Below are 27,500 nucleotides of genomic sequence, written 5' to 3' on the forward strand. Positions count from 1 at the left end.
ATATATATATATATATATAATATTTTTTTTTTTTTTTTTTTTCTCTCTCCCAACTGTGATGGCATATTCAACAAAATCTTTGAAGCAAACGCAGCATCTGGCAAATATCTGCACCTATCACATCTTCAGTTGTTCTTAGTGTTTGTGGAAGTCTTGATACAAAGCAGTTCAATACTCGTAATTCATTATGTGTTCATTCCCATTCAATTTCACGGAGTGAAATTTGCTGATCTTTGCAATACCACTAATTTGGGTAACTAAGTGAATAGCGAGAGGGGTACAGGAATGAATTAGGACATGGTGCAATACAACAAAGATATAAGAATTAGAAAAAATAAATAAGTAAAAGGCATTAAAACCGAAACACCGCATTGCAAGATATACAAATAATAAAACCACGCAATCCAAGCTAATAATACAGATTGTCTTCACACACTCACGTAGTAATATTCATATTGACTTGTACATTAATCTAAGACCTATTCCTTCCCGAAACACTTGTACTGACAACGACCTAATGGCTTCAGGTGTACAGATCGCCTACTTGGCCACCTTGTGCACACACCTCGCCCTCAGTGTGCTCAGCTGCTTCCTCATCATGGGCATATACCAGGTAGGTGTGTGTGTGTGTGTGTGTGTGTGTGTGTGTGTGTGTGTGTGTGTGTGTGTGTGTGTGTGTGTGTGTGTGTGTGTGTGTGTGTGTGTGTGTGTGTGTGTGTGTGTGTGTGTGTGTGTGTGTGTCTCTCTAGTACGGTGAATTATCCAAGCACAGGAGCGGGCGGGGCTGGTGTCACCGTGGGTGGTGGCGAGCATCACCTTCATGGCGCTGGAGGTTGTGTGCTGCGTGTACTCCAACGTGCTGCGGGATCACATCAACAAGGTGAGAGAGAGAGAGAGAGAGAGAGAGAGAGAGAGAGAGAGAGAGAGAGAGAGAGAGAGAGAGAGAATCATAATTGTTTCCCATATTCGTCTTCCCCTTTTCCCCCGAGCCTTCTCATTAATAATAACAGATAACAGTAATAACAGATAAAAGTGAACGTAAGATTCCAAAACTAATAATTACCTTTCTTTCCCTTTATCTTTAAAATCTACCCTCGTATTTTACGTACTAACTTGCTCCACACGTCACAACTCAGAATCATTCCTCGCGCTTACTTACTGTTCAAATTTCCTAGTGTTCCCTCCTTCCCTGTCCAAGCTGCTCGCTGCCGCTCACCACCGCGAAGGAAATGTGGGGATGTTCCCTCAAGACTCGCTTATGTCTGTTTTATTAAGATTTTTTTTTTTCTTTTTGGGGGGAGGCTTCAACTTAAACGTGACTTGCTTCGTCGAGTAAACAAACATTGGCGATGTTGGCGTTTAAGCCCCAATTCGTTTAAACCTCAAAAGACGAGTGATTTGCAAGTGTGTGTGTGTGTGTGTGTGTGTGTGTGTGTGTGTGTGTGTGTGTGTGTGTGTGTGTGTGTTTACTTATTTTCTTTTCTTTTTTTTATGTGGGAGGGACATCAGCCAAGGGCAACAAAATCCAGTAACAAAAAAAAAAATAAAATAAAATAAAACAAAATAAAATAAAATAAAAAGGTTCACTGAGATGCCGGTCCCCGAATAGGGTCCAAAGCGGTAGTCAAAAATTGAAGCCTCCTTGAAATCTTCCTCTTGAAGGAGTTCAAGTCACAGGAAGATGGAAATACAGAAGCAGGCAGGGAATTCCAGAGTTTACTTGTTTACTTAGTTGTGATTTATGGGAAATATGTTTACATTCATCAGATTCAGCTTTTGTAACTCATTAGTTTAAACTCATGAATATTCTAAGTATCTACTGAGTCCTTATCTAGTGTGTGTGTGTGTGTGTGTGTGTGTGTGTGTGTGTGTGTGTGTGTGTGTGTGTGTGTGTGTGTGTGTGTGTGTGTGTGTGTGTGTGTGTGTGTGTGTGTGCGCGCGCCCGTGTGTGTGTGTGTGTGTGTGTGTGTGTGTGTGTGTGTGTGTGTGTGCGCCCGCGCGCTCATAACTAATAATCACCTCTTTCTTTCCCTTATCTTCTTTCAAATTTTCCCTCGTATTGTACGCACTAACTTCCTTTTCTCTCTCTCTCTCTCTCTCTCTCTCTCTCTCTCTCTCTCTCTCTCTCTCTCTCTCTCTCTCTCTCTCTCTCTCTCTCTCTCTCTCTCTCTCTCTCTCTGTGTGTGTGTGTGTGTGTGTGTGTGTGTGTGTGTGTATAAACAGTTTTCACCAGTGTGTATTCCCTTCAGGGAGGCTTCCGAGACCATTCTGGTCATAACATTACTAAGCCACGGAAATGTAGACCAACTCCACAAAGGTTTCCATTCCTGGGTCTGTTCTATACACTCGCGTTCACAATGCATAACTTCTGTTGGCGTTTCCCTGGCCTTATTGATCTCCCCGGTTCAGTGTTTGTTCCCTCGTTTGCTTTGCAGAGATTTGACACGATATGCAAGATGGAGATGAGCTTTCTCGCAGCACGGCTCTTGATAAACGTGAGTATTGTATTTCACTAGTTTCTGTTTTTGTCTGCATGTCCGTCTTTCTGCTTCTGTTTCGTGATGTTACTACTTTGTGTGTCTTCCAGTCCATCTTTCTGCTTGTTTCGCCAGTTTTTGTGTCTTTTTGGGGTGTCAAATACTTCTTTTCTGAAACATTTTGCAGAATAGTATCACTACTTTGAGGAACTGTACCTAAATGCACTCACTTTTGCTTCACCTCCTTTCTCCGTACATTGTCTCCCTTCTCTTCCTCTTCCACTGCCCTCTCTCTTTTCCTCTCTCTCTTTAGCACAGCCCTTGTCAGACGGCAGGCCAAAGTACACACTCACTCCCTAATCATTACTGTAAAGAAAGTGACAAGTTAAAGTCTTGGTTGAATATGGTAAAAGATAAAATATAGTAAGGGATATATATGTGCTCCTAACTGCACTTTGTAGTTCATAGGTTCATATTTATTCAATTTACTTTGGAACTAACAGGAGTGAAACACGCTTGTTTATTATTTGAATGTTTTTGTAGTTTCTTTTATGGAGAAATAGATTATTAAAACTGCATTTGTGCTGGTTCATAGAATTACAGACTCTCTCTCTCTCTCTCTCTCTCTCTCTCTCTCTCTCTCTCTCTCTCTCTCTCTCTCTGCCTTTCCTGCTTCTACAACTTTCACTATCCTATATTCCCATCTCTTTTACATTCCATCCTTCCTACTCCATAACTCATCACTCATCACTCCCTCCCTCCAGGCACCTCCATCACATCCTTCCTCCAAGCATCCTTTAGGACTTAAGGATCCTTCCCTCTCACGTGTAACTCGCTACAAAACTCACTCTCACTTCTATTCTATTTACTCTTTCTGTCTCTCATTTACTCCTTCTGTCTCTCAGTAACGCCTATCTCCTTGCCTCCCTCCGCCCTCAGATTTTGGCCCTGTGGGGGGTTCTGAAGTTCCACAGGAACCTTCGCGCTGGATACACCTACAGGGACCCAGAGGCCATAGAGTTGTAGAGGACAAGACGCCAAGCTATCGAAGAGGAATCCAAAGAGAGGTGTCATATTCTCAGTGTGAAATACAACATTCTACTTGTCGCCTCTTAAGAATGCTAACACTTCTGAATGACGCACCGAGGACTGATGTGGACACGCGCGCCAAACTTGATTCTCGAGTCTTTGTGTGGACTATGCAGATGTACGTACATTTAAGTTAACGATACGAAAAAAATTTTCTCACTCCTATTCTAACAGTGAGCCCAAAAAAGCCCAAAGCAAAAGACTTGTAAGGAACTCAAATTTTCTGAAGAAATTTTCATTAAAAAAGATGACAGAAATGTTTACTAACTCTTAAGCATTGAAAAAAAAGGAAGGAAATTTGCAAATAAAAATACACAAATAAAATAAAGAGTAAAAAAAAAACAATGTTAAAAATATTATCCTACAAAAAATATTTCAATTTACGAATACGAACGCAAATACATTGCAAACATACAGAGTTGTGAATTCTTTGTTTAAAAATGGTGAAAAAATTATAAAAAGAACATATAAGGAAAGCATATGGAGACATCCACCGCAAAACACACACACACACACACACACACACACACACACACACAGGGCACCAATCTCTAGAAAAAAGGGGAGATTATCTTTAGAAGAAGAAGAAGAAGAAGAAGAAGAAGAAGAAGAAGCTTCAAGAAGAAGAAGAAGAAGAAGCTTCAAGAAGAAGAAGAAGAAGAAGAAGAAGAAGAAGAAGAAGAAGAAGAAGAAGAAGAAGAAGAAGAAGAAGAAGAAGAAGAAGAAGAAGAAGAAGAAGAAGAAGAAGAAGAAGAAGAAGAAGAAGAAGAAGAAGAAGAAGAAGAAGAAGAAGAAGAAGAAGAAGAAGAAGAAGAAGAAGAAGAAGAAGAAGAAGAAGAAGAAGAAGAAGAAGAAGAAGAAGAAGAAGAAGAAGAAGAAGAAGAAGAAGAAGAAGAAGAAGAAGAAGAAGAAGAAGAAGAAGAAGAAGAAGAAGAAGAAGAAGAAGAAGAAGAAGAAGAAGAAGAAGAAGAAGAAGAAGAAGAAGAAGAAGAAGAAGAAGAAGAAGAAGAAGAAGAAGAAGAAGAAGAAGAAGAAGAAGAAGAAGAAGAAGAAGAAGAAGAAGAAGAAGAAGAAGAAGAAGAAGAAGAAGAAATATATTGGTAACAAGAAAAAGTGAAGAAGAAGAAGAAGAAATATATTTGTAACAAGAAAAAGTGAAGAATATAATACCACAGAAATTAAAGCAAACTAACGAGAAATACACCACAGACATTAATAACTATGCACGCTAACCAACGGAAGCACATAGTGCCTGAAGGGAAAAGACCAAATTGTACAAGTGTGTGTGTGTGTGTGTGTGTGTGTGTGTGTGTGTGTGTGTGTGATGTTGTGGGAGCGGTGTTACAGAATATTAATGTCTCTTACTAAAAACACATTTAAACAAGTTTGTGCATTCTTACCTCGCAATAACCGTGATGTACCTCTCTCTCTCTCTCTCTCTCTCTCTCTCTCTCTCTCTCTCTCTCTCTCTCTCTCTCTCTCTCTCTCTCTCTCTCTCTCTCAACTTTTTTTTTTCCAAGAATCCACCCAATTAGGAAGTTACTTGTATAGTTAGTCAGATATCGTATTAATTTAACTGAATACAAGTCATTCCAACGTTATGCGAAGAAGAGGTTAATAAATCATTACTAAACAAAAGTGCAAAAGAAAAATACGTATATCTTTAATATGTCCAATGCATCACTAAAATGTCTCGCTTACAGAGTGCAATGAATATTATCAAGGTATGTATACGAGGAGAGTCATGTATGTAATCACAACACTTTTACTTCTAGAGATGTTTCTGTATGTCAACGCGATGAACTAAAGGCCAGTATTCTGAAACGCTTCGCTCTCTCATCACGATTATTTTCAAAGGACACAGAGATGATAAGCTGGATTCTTAAAACTGTATCTCTTGATTAAAAAGAAGAAGTGTTGTTAATCTGTCACTAGAATCAGAGAAACACAAACACACAAAAAAAGTGTAATTTCAACTACAGGCTTTAGAATGATATAGTGGAATGTTTCAGAATATATCCTTCAGAGCGACGGTGTGCAAGGAAGCTGACAGATCTCTCGTGACATGATGTGTAGTTTAACTTTTCCCTCCTCCAGCTCTTCTACTTTTGCCTCCTGTCCGTCCGCCAACAAACTCCCGAGAGGCAGCTTCACTTCTTGAGTCTTCACACTAACGACGCGAAACAAAACAGTCAGCCATGATTAAATGTAATAAACCCGATGAAAACAGGAGGAGGAGGAGGAGGAGAAAGAAAACAGGAGGAGGAGGAATAACAAGTGGAATAAGACAAGACTGAGAGAACTAAAGGAAAATACATAAAAAAAATGACGAAAATAAATAGAAAGAGGAGGAGGAAGAGGAGGAGGAAGAGGAGGAGGAGAAAGAGGAAAGAATAAGTAAACATGAAAAATATGAAGGCAAAAAAGGAATAAATAATCAATAAACATTACATGACACACACACACACACACACACACACACACACACACACACACACACACACACACACACACACACACACACACACACACACACACACACACACACACACACACACACCAAAAAAAAAAAAAAAAAAAAAAAAAAATCCCTTCTTTCCTCATCATTATTTTAACACTTTCACACTCACTTCTTTTATATTCAAAGGCAGCATTCTTTCCAGTTTCGTTCAACATTTGGAAGAAGAAAAAAAACTCTCCACTGGATTTCCCGGGATCAAAACAGCTCTGACCTCGAAAGGTTTCCCTAAAAAGAAAAACATTTTCAGCACTACATATTCATCCCAGCGATTAAAGGGAATGAGATGAGGTGGAGAGGAATATCATCATTACCATCATCCCCCATCCCCACCACCATCATCATTCCCACCCTATCATCATCCTTACCACACAACCATCATTATCATCATCCCCACCCTCGCTATTATCATCACCTACACTCTCACAATCATCATATCCCCAACTATTATCATCATTCCCGCTCTCACTATCATGACCACTCCCACCCCGACTATTATCATCTTGCCCACCCCACAAGCCACAGTAGAGGAGACGACAGTAGGCACCTGCCGAAACGATAATTACTCCCAGTGAGGTCTAAAGCACTGGATCAACGGGTGCTGTGAACTTATCATTAAACCCAGCTGTGACCTCATTGAACGTTTCCCTTGTGTCTCACAACACAAGGGGGCAGTCAAAGCCTACCCTCTAAAGACAACTCTCTTCCTTCACACAAAATTACAAACACCTAATTACACACACACCCTTCAATTAAATTCAAAATTATCATGGCGACTCCTACACCAGCCTCGGAGTCCCCAACCGGGGGAGGGGGCCACAAATGTCCCCAGGTCGGACTGGTCTTCTGGTATTGACCATACTTAACACAGCCCTCAAATTTTTCTTCATTAACTTCTGCAACATTCGCGGTCTTGGTTCGAATTTTCAGTCCGTAGAACACCACCTCTCCTCTACTAAACCTCATCTTCTTTTCCTCATTGAAACACAGGTGCCTGAGGCAACTGACAGTAGTCCCTTTTCTGTTCCCTCCTACTTTCTCTATTCTCATTTTCATTCCAAAGCTAGGTGTTGTGTTTATGTACTCAACGACGTAACCTGCTCTCGTGTGAACGTTCTTGAATCTTCCAAGTTTTTCACCATCAGGCTACGACTACAGAGTCACTCTCAAATTAAATTTATCTTGTGCTGGAGCACATTCTGACTGACTCTCTCTCTTTCATTTTGCAGAGATCTCCATTCTTGGAGACTTCAATGTTCACCACCAACTTTGGCTTTCCTCTCCCTTCACTGACCATCCTGGTGAACTAGCCTTCAACTTTGCTATCCTCCATGACCTACTCGTATTCCTGACCGTCTTGGAGATACGCCCAACATCCTTGATCTCGTTCTAACCTCTAATCCTTCTGCTTATGCTGTCACCCTCTCTTCTCCGTTGGGCTCCTCCGATCACAATCTCATATCTGTATCTTGTCCTATCGCTCCAATCCCTCCTCAGGATCCCCCTACGAGGAGATGCTTCTGGCGATTTGCCTCTGGTAGTTGGGGGAACCTGAGGAGATATTTTGCCGATTTTCCTTGGAATGACTACTGCTTCTGTGTCTCTGTGTCCCGAGCTTATAACAGAAGTGACAGTGTCTGGCATGGAGGCGTACATTCCTCACTCTTTTTCTCGACCTAAACCTTCCAAACCTTGGTTTAACACAGCCAGTCCTCGTACTATACATGATAGAGAGGTGGCCCACAAAAGGTATTTAAGCCTTGCATCACCAGAATCTCATGCACTTCATATTTCTGCCCGGAACATACCAAGTCTGTTCTCCAGCTAGCCAAAAATTTCCTTCATTAATAGAAAGTGTCAAAATCTTTCAAGATCTAACTCCCCTCGTGACTTCTGGCATCTAGCCAAAAATATCTTCAATAACTTTGCTTCTTCTTCTTTCCCTCCTTTATCTCAACCATATGACACCACTGCTAACACATCTATCTCTAAAGCTGAACTCTTTGATTAAACCTTTGCTAAAAACTCTACCTTGGATGATTCAGGGCTTGTTCCTCCCTCTCCTCCACCCTCTGACTACTTCATGCTACATATTAAAATTCTTCGCAATGATGTTTTCAATGCCCTTGCTGGCCTAAACCCTCCGAAGGCTTATGTACCTGATGGGGTCCCTCCTATTGTTCTCTGAAACTGTGCCTCCGTGCTTGCACCTTGCCTAGTCAAACTCTTTCAGCTCTGTCTGTCAACATCTACCTTTTCTTCTTGGTGAAAGTTTGCCAACATTCAGCCTGTTCCTAAAAAAAAGTGACCGTTTTAATCCTTCAAACTACCGTCCTATTGCTTTAATTTCCTGCTTATCTATTTTTTTTTTCTTTAATATATCCTCAACAGGAAGATTCTTAAAAATCTATCACTTCACAACCTTCTATCTGATCGCCAGTATGGGTTCCATCAAGGCCACTCTACTAATGATCTTCTGGCTTTCCTTACTGAGTCTTTGTCATCCTCTTTTAGAGATTCTGGTGAAACTTTTGCTGTTGCCTTGGACATATCAAAAGCTTTTGATAGAGTGTGGCACAAAGCTTTGATTTTCAAACTACCTTCCTACGGCTTCTATCCTTTTCTCTGCAACTTCATCTCAAGTTTCCTTTCTGACCGTTCTATTGCTGCTGTGGTAGACGGTCACTGTTCTTCTCCTAAATTTACTTACAATGCTGTTCCTCAGGGGTTCTGTCCTGTCACCCGATCTCTTCCTGTTATTCATCACTGACCTTCTAAAACCAAACTTCTTGTCCTATCCACTCCTACGCAGATGATACCACCCTGCACTTTTCCACGTCTTTTCGCAGACGTCCAACCCTTCAGGAAGTAAACAGTTCACACAGGAAAGCCACGGAAAACCTGACTTCTGATCTCTCTAAAATTTTTTATTGGGGCAGAGCAAACCTGGTATTGTTCAGTGCCTCAAAAACTCCTCAAATTCCTCCATCTATTAACTCGACACAACCTTCCAGATATCTATCCCGTCTTCTTCAATGACACTCAACTGTTCCAGTCTCTACACTGAACATCCTCGGTCTGTCCTTTTCTTAAAATCTAAACTGGAAACTTCACATCTCATCTCTAGCTAAAACAGCTTCTATGAAGTTAGGTGCTCTGATACGCCTCCACCAGTTTTTCTCACCCCCCAGCTGCTAACTCTGTACAAGGCCCTTATCAGTCCATGTATAGAGTATGCTTCACATTTCTAGAGGGGGGTTTCCACTCATACCGCTTTTCTAGACAGGGTGGAATCAAAAGCTTTTCGTCTCATCAACTCCTCTCCAATAACCGACTGTATTCAACCTCTCTCTCATCGCCGCAATGCTGCATCTCTAGCTATCTTCTACTGCTATTTTCATGCTTACTGCTCTTCTGATCTTACTAACTGCATGCCTCCCCTCCTCCCGCGGCCTCGCTGCTCAAGACTTTCTTCTTTCTCTCACCCCTATTCTTTCCACCTTTCTAGTGTAGGAATTAGCCAGTATTCTCAATCATTCATCCCTTTCTCTGGTAAACTCTGGAACTCCCTACCTGCTTCTGTATTTTCACCTTCCTATGACTTAATTCCCTCAAGAGGGAGGTTTCAAGACACTTATCCTTCAATTTTTTACTACTGCTTTGGACCCTGTTCGGGGACTGGCATCTTAGTAGGCTTTTTTTTTTTTTAATGGATTTTTGTTGCCCTTGGCCAGTGTCCCTCCAACATAAAAAAAAAAAAAAAAACTTCATTACCCCCACCCCTACCATCATTATCACCTCCATCATCATTACCCCTACCCCTACCATTATTATCACCTCCAACATCACCATCATCATCATCAACATTAACTTCTTTAAAAACATTAGACAAATTCCAGAGTTAACCAAACCACCTTTTACTCAGTTGTAATAGAGTAAAGAAGACAACTGCGCTCGATGAGTAACTAGATTATTTAACATAATGCTAACCTCGATAACATCCTCCATTAACATGCAGAATATAATTAAATCGATACTGTGGGACCGAAAAGGCTCGAAACAAAAGTAACGTTACAGTATTCCTTCGTTACCACCACCTGCATCACCTCTTGTCACATCCAACACCACCACCACTATCGCAATCGCCGCCACAACACAGGGCAGGAACGTGAAAATTACTCGTCACACGAACCAAAGTAAGGAATTAGGAAATGAACCACGAAAATAAAAAGTGTCGAAAGAAGTCAGGAGGGAATTACTGATGACTCAAATGTTCAAAACGCTTGTGAAACTTATGAAGAGGATAACGCTGGGGGGGGGGAGAGAGAGAGAGAGAGAGAGAGAGAGAGAGAGAGAGAGAGAGAGAGAGAGAGAGAGAGAGAGAGAGAGAGAGAGAGAGAGAGAGAGAGAGAGAGAGAGAGAGAGAGAGAGAGAGAGAGAGAGAGAGAGAGAGACCCAAACATGGCCTCATTGTCAACTGACTTTCAATAGTGGGATTTGAAAACCAATGTTCTTTTCATCTATTGTTTGGATTTTAAAAGTGTCTTGAGGAGTCAAATGTTTATTTTAAAAGTGTCTTAAGGAGTCAAACGTTTTGTCCTGACACGTGAAGGCCATGGTGGAGGACTTACCTTCACAGTGATATGCAACTTAATTTAACCTCATCATCATGCCACCTATCGCTGCTACTCTCTCCTTGTAATCTAACCTCCGATTCTCGCATATAACATTGTACCAGCATTAGGGATTTCGTTTGTGTGTGTGTGTGTGTGTGTGTGTGTGTGTGTGTGTGTGTGTGTGTGTGTGTGTGTGTGTGTGTGTGTGTGTGTGTTTGTGAAGTTTCCTGATACTAAAATTAATCTCAAACTTCAGACTTCTTTTCCGCTTAGTGATGGCCAGCATGCGGGAAGAATGGTATAAATGTTTAGAAATATCTCATTATGCATCGTGGAATTTCGAGGCTGCACGTAGCCTAATAGTCTCTCTCTCTCTCTCTCTCTCTCTCTCTCTCTCTCTCTCTCTCTCTCTCTCTCTCTCTCTCTCTCTCTCTCTCTCTCTCTCTCTCTCTCTCTAGCTTAACTACATAACCGTTCCTGGAATATTAACCCGATAAATAAGGATATGTGACGCACAGCACAATACCTGCCGCACAGCACAATACCTGCGGCACAGCAGACGGGCAGACGGCACGCCCACCAGCCAATCATCCCTAATTCCCGGGAAACACTACTGAGTGCAGCACAGGCGCGCCGCTCACCGGGGTTCTCTCCTGATACAATCTTCCTACCTCGAATAGGAAACACAGACCTGATGGGAATGGCTGTCTGTCTGTCCGTCTGTCTGTCTGTCTGTTTGGCTGTCTCACACCCTTAACGAGAATGCGAAGAGGAATGGACAGGGATCAAGGATAGACGAGGCGAACAGAAGGAAGTGTAAATAGGAAGTGTAAACTAAACCTCTCAAACGAACACACACACACACACACACACACACACACACACACACACACACATTTAGAGTATTTCAGTTATTTTGTCTAATAAGCAACAAAAAACAGAGAAGTTTTGTGCATTTCTCCCTTAAAAAATGTGTAATTATATCTAAATCATTCTATATTTATTGTCGTATTTCGTTCTCTCTCTCTCTCTCTCTCTCTCTCTCTCTCTCTCTCTCTCTCTCTCTCTCTCTCTCTCTCTCTCTCTCTCTCTCTCTCTCTCTCTCTCTCTGCAAGTACTGTACGTATTTACAAGATCTGTACTTAGTTACCGTTAATATCTTGGCAAAACTCTCTCCTCAACCCATTCTGATTTTTTAAATTTTTTTATCGTAAGCATTTTTTTTTTATCTATACAGCCACTACACCTGTATAACACCTTGTAGACGACGAGAAAAAATCAACTAATTAGTGTTACTTCATTTCGCTTGTGCTTATTCTTTATTCAATGCAACGATTCTTAATCGCATTTCAGGAAAAATAAGAAAATGAACGGTGGAAGCAGCAGCAGCAGCAGCAGCAGCAGCAGCAGCAGCAGCAGCAGCAGCAGCAGCAGCATCTCGCTTCAGCAGTGGTGATTTGGCATTATGAAGGAAAGTAAGTCACCCTAAATGAAGCAACTCTGTGAGGAATGTCCCTATTAATTACGAATATTATTACGAATATTTAGATATTACGGAAAGAGAGAGAGAGAGAGAGAGAGAGAGAGAGAGAGAGAGAGAGAGAGAGAGAGAGAGAGAGAGAGAGAGAGAGAGAGAGAGAGAGAGAGAGAGAGAGAGAGAGTGTGTGTGTGTTCTTCCTGTTCTTCCTCCTCTTTGTTGTTGTTGTTGTTGTTGTTTGGAGATGTGAGGCTTTGAGTGGCGATAAATGTGTGTGTGTGTGTGTGTGTGTGTGTGTGTGTGTGTGTGTGTACACCGGGTCCCTTCCTGCAACGCTCCACCAGTCTTTGCCGCTTCGTTCGCTCACCACGTCTTCATTCATTTTCCTCCAACTATTGTCATACCATTTTAATTCCCATACATCTGCTATCCATTCACTTATCTATCCTCCTCCTCCTCCTCCTCCTCCTCCTCCTCCGCCACTTATTCAGTTCCCTTCTCCTCCTCCGCCACTTCTTCGGCTGGCTTCTCCTCTCCGCCACTCATTTCACTCCCTTCTCTCCTCCGCCACTCATTCGGCTCGCTGCTTCTCCGTATCTTGAACGGGAATAAACGTATAGAATAGGTCAATGTTCAGTTGAATATTCATAAAAAACCTAGACAGCTTCTCTCTCTCTCTCTCTCTCTCTCTCTCTCTCTCTCTCTCTCTCTCTCTCTCTCTCTCTCTCTCTCTCTCTCTCTCTCGGGTACGGTACGATTCAGCGCTGCCGTTTCAGAGCCGATGTTTCAGCGCCGCCGTTTCAGCGGCAGACTATTCAACGCCAGGGTATTCAGCGCTTCTGCGCTTCTCATTAGCCATAATAGGTGTCTTTGCCGTTAGTATTATCTTTGGATTAAAGATGAGGAGGAAACAAGGTGCAGTTTACCCATTAATGACAAATTAATTAGGACGTTTGACATTTATAGAAAGTAATCGCTTGTCTTAAAAGAACGAAACAGCTAATGTCTGTTTGTATTATTAAGGATATCATTACCATCTTTGTAGATAATAGAAATGATCTCAAATACTATATGTATAGCATACTAAACTACTAAACAACTACTAAACAAAATAGTAAAGATTTGGCCATTATTATACACCTGGCAAAAGCTCCTCTTTATCCGCCGCCCCCCTCCTTCTCCACCCCCCTCCATTTTCGTGGAGTAGTGTTTGGTTCAGCTTACCAGCAACAGACCGTGCTATAGCTGGATGAGGAACACTACTTGCCTGCCTGCTCCTACCGGCTCCTGCCTGTGTTTGCCTGTTCCTGCCTGCTCCTACCCCTGCTTGCCTGCTCCTCACCTCTGTAATGTTCGCTTTTGGAGCTGACGTTTGCTATTTTGATTTCTGTTAGACTAAAAATTTCAAAGTTTAACCCACGGCGCAATCAGTGCAAAGGCAAGAGAGGAAGAGTGAAATTCTCTCATGAAGGATATCTATATCGATTTGATAAATTAAGAAAGTCACAGAATGATCTTACGTTTTGGCGATGCCATGAACATGGAAGATGCAAAGCCAGAATCCATACATTAGAGTAAACCGTAATTAAGAAGATTAACGAATATACCCATCCCCCATCTGCAGTTGAAGTCGAGGTGGAAAAGGCAAAAACAGATGCAAGACGTCGAGCTGAGAAGACATGTAAGCCTCCAAGCATAATTATTAACAAGTGCATAGAAAATATGTCTCAAGCCTGAATTGCACAATTATCTAATAGGCAAGCAATGCGTAAAATCATTCGACGGAAACGGGATGAAGTTGACCAAGTTCCTGAAAATCCAAGTTTTATTCAAGAGTTAGAATTCCCTCACGAATGCAAAATATACAAGCCGGCACCAGGAACAGAGGAACATTTTTTTTTTTTTTTTGATGGATAGAGGAGCGGGGCAACGATAGAATGATTATTTTTGGAAGAGAGAGCAACTTCACGCATTTGGTGTGTCGATGGAACATTTGCGATTGCATCACATTTATTTCATCAAGTGTTTATAATTCTGGTCAAGAAACATGGGGGGCGTGCTCCCTGTACTTATATGCACTCTTACAGAATAAGCAAAGTGTAATTCATATGAGAATGATTGAAATGGTTAAGGAGATGGTACCAAATGCACGGCCCGATGTCATAAACTGTGATTTTGAGTATGCAGCTTTTGGCAACCATGTAAACCTGCTTTCCTAATGTAGAAATCAGAGGCTGTCTGTTCCATTTCTCGCAAAACTTACTAAAACAAATCAACAGTATGGATCTCATGGGTTCATATAACAGTATTCCCGACTTTGCATTAAATGCTAAAATGGTAATGGTACTTTCTTTCGTACCAAATGATGATATTGACCGTCACGTGGATGTTCTTGCGACGACCTTGCCTGAAGAATTGATTCCGCTTTTAAATTGGTTTGAAGATAATTATATTGGTCGTCCACGTCGGAGAGGAACTGGGAGAAGACAACCATTGTTTCCCACACAGATGTGGAACATATACCAATGAACTTTCCAAGAAGATTGAACCAATATCCATGCTGAAGCAGCAGACAGACGACTACGACGCGAACTAGGAATGTTGCATCCATCAATATGGAACTTCTTCCATGGTCTTAAACAAGTCCAAAAGGGACGAGATGAATATTTCGAGAAACTTTTAGTTGGACATGAACCTCAAATCAAATTACTAAAATACAGAAAAGCAGATGAAAGAATATAAAAAATTGTTTCTGAATATGAGGAAAGAAATGAAGTAGAGTATCTACGTGCAACTGCGCACAATTCATCATACCAAGATAAATAATATCTTTTAAACGATTTCAAATGTTTTTTTTCATATATTTTTTTTTAATAAAAGAATACCCTTTTTAAAGATTTTTAAATGTTTTAAATTTTAAAAGTATGATTCCTTGAATAATTTATTTATTTGATGGCGCTGAATGGGTGGCGCTCGCTGAATAGCCTGGCGCTGAAACGACAGCGCTGAATAGTCTGGCGCTGAAGCGGCGGCGCTGAAACATCGGCGCTGAACTGGGCCATTCCTCTCTCTCTCTCTCTCTCTCTCTCTCTCTCTCTCTCTCTCTCTCTCTCTCTCTCTCTCTCTCTCTCTCTCTCTCATAAATTCCAGCCACAGTTGCTTCTTGTTCCAGCAAAGTAAAGTCTTATAATCATACATTTAAAGCTTTTCCTCCTCCTCCTCCTCCTCGTCCTCCTTTCTTCTAAAGTTTTAGCATTTTTCTACGGATTTCTTTTCTTTTATGGACATTAATAATTTCCATCTGCAGACCTCGTGCCGCCAGTCGCTCTCTCTCTCTCTCTCTCACTCTCTCTCTCTCCTCTCTCTCCTCTCTCTCTCTCTCTCTCTCTCTCTCTCTCTCTCTCTCTCTCTCTCTCTCTCTCTCTCTCTCTCTCCCTCTCTCTCTCGTGCGGGCGGCAGCAGCATCAGCAACTGCTAAGCTCAGTCGGAGCTTGTCATCGTAAGAGATCATCAGTACACATTTACCCGAATAATGTTCAGAAAGCAATAAGACGAAAGGGCGAGTATCGCGAAGAGCGCCCTTGAACAATGAAAATTGAATTATGAAAAGCAAAACCAAAGCTTCAAGGCGTGTGGATGCAGGAATAACGAGAGAAAGAAAAGCAGGCTATAAACATTTAGAAAGATATGTGGGAGAAACATTTATTTTTTCCTAATCCACCGCCCGAAATTCCCCTGCAAATTACCGCTAACGTATTCCCTGTGCGCAGCGCGTTTCATATACGTAATGAAGATACATCGACGCCACTTGGCAGTAAAGACGGGAGACGGCAATGGTCGCACCAGGATGAGGGAAATCGAGGTCAAGGCTGTGGGCCCCTCACTGCACTGACCCGTCTTTGTAACTGTCGCACGTTACCACATAATGGTCACTTTACGTGCCGTGGACTGCAGCCTTACAGTGATGGCTGCTTCGTCCCCAGGCTGGGAACCGACGCTTGCTGGCCTAGTGCCCTGTGATGGTGATGTAAAAGAGCGATATACTTATCCCCCGTAACCAGAGGGGAGGGAGAAACGCAACTCTCTCTCTCTCTCTCTCTCTCTCTCTCTCTCTCTCTCTCTCTCTCTCTCTCTCTCTCTCTCTCTCTCTCGTCATTGTTGGAAGGTATGTTCATATTGCAATACTACTTTTTTTCGGCGTTAATGGGGACAAGAATCTCACTTTTCTCCGACTGAAGTGAAACATATCGCCTAATCTGCTACATGACAAAATAATGTTTCACAAGTGGGAAAAAAAAAAAACCTTAAGTAAACCACAAAATTACCTACACGACTTCCTATTATTTTTATTTTATGAAGTAATGAAGGGTAAACTTTCTCACTTATCACTTTTGTTTTACGATTTCTATTGTACTAATTTAGCTTAAGAGGGGCAGAGAAATTAAAATAGTTCACACAAGAGACTTCATTCTGTTGAGGGCAAGACTAAGAATTTCCCAAAAGTGATGCGCCGATGCTGTGAAGAACGAGGCTGATAACCAGCCAGTGACTGTTGTTGTTGCTTCACCAGAACACGTAAAGAAAATTAATAACGGGCACTGCTTTATAAATAATTGCTAAGAAATAAGCTTGTCTTTGCCACCCTACTGTGATGCACGGTTACTAGTGGAAGGCAAAGAGGAACAAGTTTTCAATTTTGTTTTCATTTCTTCCGGCTTTCACTTTCCCCTCCCTTCCTCATCCTAATCTCCTTTCCTCTCTCGCTCTCCTCGTCCACCTTCCCAAAACATATCAATATTTTTCTCTGGCAATGGGTTTGAACTTGCAAGGTCGCAAATTTCATTGTCATCCCAGTATCTGACCAAGAATTTGTGAAGTGAATGTGACTAGAGTTATATACGTGGCTTTGACAATTTAGCAATGGTGAGCAGAGGGTTAAGGAGAGAGACAGTGCTGTAAGGGAGATAGGAGGCGGGTGGTGAAACAATGTATGTGTGTGTGTGTGTGCGTGTGTGTGTGTGTGTGTGCGTGTGTGTGTGTGTGTGTGTGTTTGTGTGCGTGTGTGTGCGTGTGTGTGTGTGTGTTTGAGAGAGAGAGAGAGAGAGAGAGAGAGAGAGAGAGAGAGAGAGAGAGAGAGAGTGAGAGAGAGAGAGAGAGAGAGAGAGAGAGAGAGAGAGAGAGAGAGAGAGAACTATAGGTAGCTGAATAATTTAAGTGGACGGTGTTTATGAGTGTTGCCCAATGACTGGCAGGCGCTTATGGGGTGGACCTTATTGGATGGTTGCACAGAGAGAGAGAGAGAGAGAGAGAGAGAGAGAGAGAGAGAGAGAGAGAGAGAGAGAGAGAGAGAGAGAGAGAGAGAGAGAGAGAGAGAGAGAAAATCATACCGTCTCTAATCTCTAATGGAAAAGTAATAATAAACAAAAATAAGAAACAATGTTAAATGATCACAATCTTATCTCTTAAATTCACCCCAACAAAAATTCTTTCATTACACAATTTCAAAGTAGCTGGCCTCGGGGAAACCTTCCTCTGACAGTGGTTCCCGACCTTTTTTCATTGCATTAACCCGTTTACTGACTTCAAGGTTTGTGTTACCCACATCATCAAGTAAGTCCAGTAGTGTATATCTATGACAAAGAAACGGTGGTAAACTGTTAAAAGCAACCGCTCGATTGAGTCGGCGGTCAGCCACCGATGCCCGCGTCAGGCATCTCAGGCGAATGCCGACGAAGCCAAAGACAGTACTTTGCGAAACCGGGTACTTTAATGAGCACTTAATGATACAGCACAGTACAAAGGCGCAATACCTCAGTCACTCCGGCAATCATCCCGCAGGCAGGCACAGAATCTTCCCTCAGTCACAGCCTCAAGCAGTTTCCTCACGACATAGCACTATACATGGCACTCACTATCCATTCACGGCAGCCGCAGTGGCCCAGAAAAGGCACCGGAAAGACACAACTCACAAAAGCGACGGAGAGCAAGGTACCGCAAGGAACAGCACTCGAGCCGGGGGAAGCACCTCTCGGTTCTCCCCTGTCTCGTTACCGCAGCGCCCAGCCCCCTACTGCTTGTTTCTATTCGAGACGCGTCTGTTTTCTCCGTTTTCTCTCACACCCATTCTGCACAAACAATTACATTTTTGCACACACTCATAAACACGTACACAAACATTCGTAACAATATGAATGCCTTTATTCTCTGCCCTCTATTGTCTATTTAAATTATCCAAATTACCCACTTATGGGTAATTACCCATAGGTAATTACCCACTGCTTTAACACTATACCTTCCGCACACTTTTCCTCCATTGCAACGGAATACCTCGGTACTTTTGTTCCTCCCACAGACAGCTCAGCGATATTTAAGAGTTTTAGCGAGAAATAGAATAGTACAAAATCTATATACTAAAATTTATATAATAATTGCCCAGAATAATGGAAGTTATGTTTTTTGTAGTACCATCAATAGATATGCCGGTATTCCAAAACGCTTTGCTTTCTCACCACGACTATTTTCAAAGGCCACAGAGATGATTTGCCGGGTTCTCACTAGTGTTTATCCTGCTAACAAAATAGAAATCCTGTTAATCTGTCACTAGCATCATAAAATTACCCTTCAAAACCCGTGTAACTTCAACTAGAGACTGGAAAGAAGTCTTGGCGCGGCACAGAAGTGTTCCAGAATATGGACCTCAAGCTCACTAACCAGTCAAGAAGCAGCAGCAACGCTCACACAGACCAATTTACTAGGAGCAGTATTAAGCGGTCTGCTGGTGTCAGCCTGGAAGACACAAGATGGAAGAGAGGCAAGGCGGGAATGTCACGAGTGTAGAGCCTGCGGTGGGAACTGTCCATCTGGCTAACTGGCCTCCTCTCTCCACCCACCCTTCCCTCACTGATCAGCTGAACAACTCACTCAGTGGAGAGAGAGAGAGAGAGAGAGAGAGAGAGAGAGAGAGAGAGAGAGATCCCTAAGATCCCATCATCTCATTATTCATTTTCCCATTATTTACTTCAGTCTCGCCCACGGCCCCGTCACTGTTCCTTGCACCTCAGACGGGAGTGTAGCAATGCTTGGTACTCGAGGGGAGAGATATAGGCTTTCTCTCACTGCTCATATATCACTTTCTTCTCTCCTCAAAACCCCCTGATTCCTCACAGGCCTCCAAGCTTGTCTGAGGAGCTGGAGGGGGGGGGAGGAGGAAAGAAGAATGGATCTACTACAAACAAAATTCCGCGTATTCTTCTGTCATTATGAAAACCGTTTCATTTTTGTACCTTCATGAAACACTGGAAAAAGATGTATGTGTGTGTGTGTGTGTGTGTGTGTGCTCGAATAGTGACCGCAATTTATAATCACCCGGAAAGAGGAGGAGGGGGATTGGTGGATAAGAGGACAATGGAGGGATCTGCGGCGGAAGGGCAATGCAGGGGAAGACAGACAAAGCGACAGAAATTTCCAGATACAAAACACGAGTACAACGTGAACGAAATGAAGCCACCCACCAGAGACATAAGTGGCCAATCATGCATAACAAACTAATGATTAATGACGAGTCTTTCACGGCCCAAACGACGGACAAGTGGGAGGGGAGAAATAACAGGAGGGAGGGAGGGAGGGAGAGGAGCTAGAGACAGAGGAAGGAAAGTGGATTTAGACTAACTTGGTACTCGGGTTGTTGGTTGTACTACCTGTTTGCGCTGTTGCTACCTCAACCCCAGAGTGACCTGACCTGCCCTGGACCAGCAGGGCGCGGTCTAGGGGATTCACCTAGTGCCTCACTGCCTATATACGTTGCCAAGCCTACCGGAATATATAGAGGGTCGTTGTTCCCCTCATTAAAGCGAAAGCCATTCAAAAATATCAGTCCTATATGACATCTTATAATTTTGGAATAATTAAGGCAAATTATTACAATATGAGCGAGAGAGGGAGATCATTATGTGCTCGTTGACTGTCAACGTGACAACAATGTGGAACAGGAACAGCCATCATCCCGAGCACCAGGTTAGGCTGGATTCATTCTAGAGAGGGGCGAGGAGGGTATTGCGTAGTAAGGAGAGAAGCGGAAGGTGTAGGACAGGAAATACATAAACGAAGAGAAATAATAAAGCAAGAAAGTTTCGGAAAGGTAGTTGGCATTGGGATGTGATTCAGAGAGAGAAAAAAAAAAAAGATCAACAACAATGAAAAATCGAAAAATACTTCGAAGCCGAGCAGCGAACCGAGCCTGCCAAGCGTTTCATTCACCCGCCCGCTTCACGCACATACTCATCCGCTTCCATAAAATAAACAAAGTATTTTCAATTCAGTGAAACCTTTATCCACTGCACATTCACGTACACATGCAGATATACAAAGTGTTTGAATTGAAGTACTGATGGAAAGCTGCCCGCCTTGCCATGCTGACAGGACGAGTGAGAGGAGGGAAAGTGTAGTAACATTCAACACTTACAGATGCTCGCGGCTGATCAAGGAGCAGCAGGATGGAGGGAGGCGGGACGTCCATATTTGACCCGTCCGTTCGTGTCCCTGGTTCACCGCACGGCACACGTCACTAAAACAAAAACACAAAGATATAGATCCAGGACTTGCCTTCATACCTCTACCCTCCATGGGGACGGCGGGGCGACTACCTTGTTGCCCCCTGCTTGCCACTGCCAGCCGCACCTCATTCTGACAGGCCCTGATTGGTGAATTATATTCTTACGTCTTGAGTGGTTGACTCTTGCCTCAGGTGACGCTAAATTACCATAAAATATTATAGAACTTATGTAGTCACTGATTACCATGCTAAAATACATCAGAGAGAGATCTGCCCTTCCCCCCCTCCTCCTCCCTCTTTACCTATTCATTTTTCCTCCATCTATTGTTTTAGATAACAAATAATTCCCATGAGTTTTTAGAATTATCATCACAATCATCTCAGAAAGCCACGTAATGGACAGACGTGACAGAGACGCTACAACAATACCTAGAACACACAGAATTCGTTTATTCCAGCCACGTTACTTCTGCTGCTTCTGTTCATTATACTATTCTATAACATACAACATAATCACTGAACAATACATTCTTAGCATAAAATGAATGCAGACCCTGGGTAATGGACGGCGTGAAATGATAGGGTATGAAAGCTGAAAGAACGACATGAGAGAGATATGAGCTAACGCACCTAAAGGATGATGAGTACGAGTATAATAAGAGTGGTAAGACACAATTGATTGATTGATTGATAAAAAAAAAAAAAGGGGGGAAGGATCAGCAACATCGCGGTCATATGGCGCAGCTAGAAAATGTTAAAACACTAAAATGGTGGGTTAAAATGGCGATAGTAATTAACAAAATTATGCTACGGTAAAAAAAAAAAAAAAAAAATCACTAAAAAATTACAAGATACGACAGGAAATGCGACTAATCAGTGAGAAGTGACGTGCTACAGATTAAGAAGGCTGGCATTTGAATGTATTGATTTAGGCCACGAAGACACCAGTGGTAACATTTGAAAGGGAACATATCAAAAGGCGACCTACACACCTTAGGACTGATGAATAGTTAACAAGAGGTGTGGACTAGTAAGCCACCAAGACACTGATGATAGCACAAAATTATATCCTGATGGAGGGTCGACCCGTGGGAGGAGAGGCAGAGGCGTGGGAGAGCAAAGCTGCGACACAGAAAAGCCATTAGTTGGTCGAACGGCTTAACACTGATGCAGACAATGTATCGATTTTAGCGGTTCTTACATGAGAGTCCCGAAGCCACACGTGCCCAGCAGCCTCCCACACACACACACACACACACACACACACACACACACGAACGGTGATATTCTTGACATCTTACACACTTCTGAATTAGTTACTAAAACCTTAATTACGACTAAAGTTATTTATTGATTTTTCTATTTAATTATTTTTCTAAAGATCTTTGTTGTAATCGTACGGCTGCAAATGTGTGTTTCTTTGAGAGTCACTGCGTAGCATATGTCGCAAATAAATACTTGAGGAATATCTTTGCGTGAGTTTGGCACTATTGATTCCGGTTCACATTAAACGTATCACATTAAACGTGTCCTAAAATTAAACTTGATTACGCTGCTTTTAAACAAGGAAGAGCACAGTGAAGAGTAACACTCATACATTGATTTTTCTTACACTGTTTTTAGAATTATTTATTTCCTTCGCTTACAGAACTCTGAAAAGGAGACGTGGCGAAAAAAGGCCAAATTCCCACTCACGACATAATTCGCTGGAGCAGTTATGAAGTTATGAAGTTAAGAACCACAGCTGTAGATATCAACTACCCTCTCTCTCTCTCTCTCTCTCTCTCTCTCTCTCTCTCCTCTCTCTCTCTCTCTCCTCTCTCTCTCTCTCTCTCTCTCTCTCTCTCTCTCTCTCTCTCTGTGTGTGTGTGTGTGTGTGTGTGTGTGTACTTTGGAATGCAGTGTGTGTCTCATCCAGCTCCATTTCAAACCCAGCTTCATCCTCTCCCTCCTTCAGGCACTCCCCTCGGGCCCGCCACCCACTCACAGCCTCCTTCTCAGCTCGCCTCTCATCCATATTCATTCCACTTTTCTTCAATCTTCGTTTTCTTCTCAGAATCAGCGCGGTCCGGTGCCAACATTTTCTCCAAGCCTCTCCTCCCTCAGCCTTGCCCTCATCCTCACAAACTTTGACTGCCAAACTTAAATCATTAAGACTTTTTGCTTTCTCTTCGTTATCTTCTCGTGACGCCTCTCTCCCCTTCCTGACTTTTATTTTCACATCCGTTATCTCCCCAGAAAGAGAATGAGAGAGAGAGAGAGAGAGAGAGAGAGAGAGAGAGAGAGAGAGAGAGAGAGAGAGAGAGAGAGAGAGAGAGAACCACTTGCATTTTCTCTTCATCACCTGGTTTCTTACGTCCACTATTAACATTAACTTTCTCTTATTCCCCGCACCCTCTTCTTCCTGACTACCTTTTCGACTAATGCCAGATTTTCCAACTTGCATTTTACTAAAAGGCCGCTGATTGCTGTTCCTGCTCAGCCGCCAAAGACGCAGAGAGAGAAGCGGCTCGGGGGAATTAATTTCCTGACTGTGCAAGTGAGCCAAAAAATAAGTCTCAAACGGAAGTTTTTCTGCCTTGTTGCCTTATATTCTTATTTATTTATCTATTAATTTAACATTTATAATAATCTTTCTTGTGTGTGTGTGTGTGTGTGTGTGTGTGTGTGTGTGTGTGTGTGTGTGTGTGTGTGTGTGTGTGTGTAGGTGTGTGTGTGTGTGTGTGTGTGTGTGTGGGTGTGTGTGTGTGTGTGTGTGTGTGTGTGTTTGGGGGTGTGTGTAATATTTCAGCACATGACTTTACATTCATATCACGAAATCTTCACTTTATTGCTGCTTTTTCGTCCTTCGGATCGTATTCAGAAACACTTTGCTCTTTCACCACGATAATTTTCAAAGGCTACAGTAATGACTGGCCAGGTTCTCAAGACTGTTTCTCCTTTTCATGATGCAGAAACCTTGTTAATCTGTTACCAAAGCCGTAAAAACGGTCTCAAAAGCCTGTATAGCTTCAACTAGAGCATCTTGAAAGTAGTAGAGGTGCGGCGCAGAAGTGTCTCGGAATATTGTCCTTCATCTCATGCCTTCCACCGGCACAGCCTTTGTCTCAGCACCTGAAGCAGTGGGTGGATGGACGGCCCGCAGGCGCTCCAACCACACCGTAGTCATAAACAGCCCTTGGTGGAGCTAAGCAGACATTCATGAGAGGCCTTCAATTTATGGTCTCATTGTGTTGTGGATGTGGTGGTGGTGGTGGTGGTGGCGGTGGTGGCGGTAATGATTCTAATGGTCTCAGCAATAGTGGTCACCATTATGCTGGTTATGGTAACAGTGGTGCTGGTTTGGTGGTGGAGGTGGTGGAGTGATGATATTCAAGGTAGTAGTGACGAGGTGATGGTGGTGTTGAAGAAGCACCAATACTGATGATGGCAAATTGGTGATGGTGGTAGTGGTGGTGGTGGTACAGCAGCAACACTCATGATCATTGTGGTGGTGGTGATGCGGTGGTGGTGGTAGAGCAGGGGTAGTGATGAGTGTTGTGATGGTGGTGGTGACGGGATGGTGGTGAGGATGGTGATTACAGATAGCGTGGTGGTTTGGCATCGGTCACCACACGCCATGCCTTCATAACATTCGATACATTGAGTCACAGTGCAAGTGCAAAGATTCTCTCTCTCTCTCTCTCTCTCTCTCTCTCTCTCTCTCTCTCTCTCTCTCTCTCTCTCTCTCTCTCTCTACGTAGCTCTAGCGTACTTTAAAACACGTGCGAATACTTAGAGCCAATTCTAGAGTGTGTGTGTGTGTGTGTGTGTGTGTGTTCGGAGGAGTAACAGCGTTTGTCAGTCACGATTCATTTGTCTTTTTTTTTTTGCATCAGTAGCTATTATTGTGCACGTGATGTTTGTGATTTTTTTTATGATAACTTTACACTATTATTATTTTACTTTTTTGCTGAGTTGCTTTGCATGTCATTTGTGGACGTAATGATGATACAGGACACTAGTGGTGGTGGTGGTGGTGGTGGTGGTGGTGGTGGTGGTACAAATTCGCGTTTTCAATATCTATGAAAAAAAAATCTGCCTCATTAAGATCATATTACATATTAACATATATCTCTCCGTGTGTGTGTGTGTGTGTGTGTGTGTGTGTGTGTGTGTGTGGGTGACGTGCAAGAAACCAACTATCATTCCCTCCTCTTCCTCGTTTATTTCCCTCCAAGCAGCGTGAGTCTCAGCCATTGGTTTTGTCGGCCGAATAATCCACAACTCTCCTTGACAGAAAGGCGTGCAGTGTTTTGCATTGTTCCCTCAATCGTAAACCCTCGAATCGGCTAAAAAACAAATAAGTGTCATATTTAATAAAGATTCTTACCAGATCAGAGGGCTTCAGACCGAGAGAAAACGCAAAACATGGTAGAAATGAGTGCAGAAGACTACTGGACTTGTGACCACAGGCTGTACGTAACAAGCTTTGAGAAAAGAGCCACAAATAACACTTTCGATAGGTTTCAATGTTTGTTTTGAAATCTAACTTGTGCCTGCCAGTTGACTTGCAGGTATTGCGCTTATGGACTGAAAGTATTGCTAAATTTTCCAGAAACGTATTTTGTAAAATGTATGACAGTAACGAAATTTTATGCTTGAACGAAACGCTGTCTAGTCATTGCACAGGTGGAGATGGGTTAATGGACCTCTCTCTCTCTCTCTCTCTCTCTCTCTCTCTCTCTCTCTCTCTCTCTCTCTCTCTCTCTCTCTCTCTCTCTCTCTGACACTGGTCGCAGCCTCGCTTATGGCCACCGACCAATACACACACACACACACACACACACACACACACACACACACACACACACACCGTTTCTCTCAGCCTGCGCCAGCTCCTCTTCGCGGCTTGTTCCCCTCTCCCTCTTCCCCTCCTTGCCTTCCTATCTCCTTCCCCTTCCTTGTGCGCCGAGAATATTTGGCCGCGCCTTTTGTATAATACGAGCCTTTTCATTGCTTTTCGAGGCAGAGACTGGACTTTATTGATAATAATATAATCTTTACGACCATCACCAGCAGCAGAATTTTGCCGCAAGATTATAAACTTCAGGAAAACTCATAAGCGCTGCCTGCCTTGTTGTATTTATCTATTATATTCACAGGCTCTCTGATGCTTGCTGCCTTACTGACGTTCTCTCTCTCTCTCTCTCTCTCTCTCTCTCTCTCTCTCTCTCTCTCTCTCTCTCTCTCTCTCTCTCTCTCTCTCTCTCTCTCTCTCTCTCTCTCTCTCTCGCTGCCTGCTTTCTTGGTGTATTTATCTATTATATTCATATGCTCTCTGGTACTTGTTACGTCACTGTTCCTTTTTCTTGCACACATTTTCATTTTCTTTCGTCTCCAGCACTGTCTAGTGTTTAGCTTCGAAACCCAACGCTTCTTAAGGTTAAATAAAGACTGGCTGCTCTACAAATAAAATCTAAAAATAGAGGCTTAGTATTTTAAACCCTCATGAAAACGTTGAACACAAATATCATTATTGTATTAATTACTGAAATTTTCCTGTAATGTACTTTATTTTATCAATGATGACCACAAGGGAAAAAATAAATAAACACGGACACAGGATCAGCGAACGAGATGGTTTGTCATACAATACTTCATCAACATCATGCGAGGCTCACCAAGGCTAATAATGAAGGTGAAATGTACGCGAGTCTATAATGTAAATGTGATGGCTGCTGGGCTGTCCTTCACCACAGCTATTTCATATTTTCTTTCATAATTCACAACAATAACAACAAAAGATGAACAGACCTGGATGAAAACAAAAGACAATGACGAATAAAAGGTATGAAAAAGTTATTAAAAGTGTGTTTTCGTAAACCTGAATCCTCTCTCACGTTCTACTCAGCACAATTGTTCGCCTCACCTTTCCCGAGAGAGCCAGTTTGTACCATGCTCCCCTAACTATTTAGAGAGCATCACAACATACAGAGAAGTGGTATAAATCTATTTAGCTTCATGTTATCTCCGGCAGAGGTGCCCTTGTGATTCTAGTGATAACTTAACGACGATTCTGCAGCAGTTTAATGAAGGAAGAACACCGTTTGAACCCGACTAATCATCCTTGCGGCCTTTGGAAATATTGCTAATGAGAACAGACCACTTGGGAATACGTACTAAAGATACCAATATGCGTGAATGGAGGACCATGGAGCAATCACTTAAAGGAAGGAGAAAATCATAGGACGTCGACAGACCCTTACCGAACGCCCTCCCAGTGCTGCCTCACAAATAATAATCCCCGGTAGATATCGCTCGCAGAATATTGCTCGGTCAGGAGGCGCTATTGGCTCTCAACACCGCATGAGGTCATTAGTTTCCTTCCTGAGTCTATGCAATGTTCTGCGTCAGCGGTGTGGCTGCTGAGGGTGAGGATGCCATGCGCGGTGGTGAAGGCGGTGGAATCAGGAGCGGTGTTGATGTGGGTATTGTGAAGCGCCGGAGGAAGGTGAAAGACAGCAGAGAAGGTGAAGAGTTCGCAGGTGTTGCGCGGACCGCTCACAATGGAGGAGCGTGGAGAGCGAGGAAAACTAAGCGAATGGCTGTTTTGGTGTTTGTATGAGATGGGTGAGGCGACTGAGTGAGTGAACGAATGTATTGGTGTGTGTGTGTGTGTGTGTGTGTGTGTGTGTGTGTGTGTGTGGGTTGCTTCCATTGCAAATCTGCTTCATTGTAAGTGGTTTCATGAAAGTTTCGTACCGTGTAAGTCAGCTTGTGCTGTGCTGCA

General features: G+C 42.7%; 1 protein-coding gene and 1 long non-coding RNA gene across 4 annotated transcripts in view; one reads left to right on the plus strand and one right to left on the minus strand.

The window, feature by feature from the left end:
* Positions 1-3,926, plus strand: part of LOC135107189 (uncharacterized) — a 26,656-nt gene extending 22,730 nt beyond the window's left edge. For all 3 annotated transcript variants that reach the window (XM_064016863.1, XM_064016865.1, XM_064016864.1), the window contains exons 5-8: positions 528-613; positions 773-880; positions 2,436-2,495; positions 3,417-3,926. In XM_064016863.1, coding sequence (XP_063872933.1) covers positions 528-613; positions 773-880; positions 2,436-2,495; positions 3,417-3,503 — 341 coding nt within the window. In that variant the 3' untranslated portion in view covers positions 3,504-3,926. The remainder of the gene's footprint in view (positions 1-527; positions 614-772; positions 881-2,435; positions 2,496-3,416) is intronic.
* Positions 3,927-5,213: 1,287 nt separating this feature from the next.
* LOC135107190 (uncharacterized) lies at positions 5,214-20,812 on the minus strand. Its single transcript, XR_010271644.1, has 2 exons — positions 20,639-20,812; positions 5,214-5,736 (listed from the first exon to the last, which is right to left on the minus strand). It is a non-coding gene; the product is annotated as an uncharacterized LOC135107190 (long non-coding RNA).
* Positions 20,813-27,500: the final 6,688 nt, after the last annotated feature.

This window comes from Scylla paramamosain, chromosome 15, assembly GCF_035594125.1.
Source record: "Scylla paramamosain isolate STU-SP2022 chromosome 15, ASM3559412v1, whole genome shotgun sequence".
NCBI lineage: Eukaryota > Metazoa > Arthropoda > Malacostraca > Decapoda > Portunidae > Scylla > Scylla paramamosain.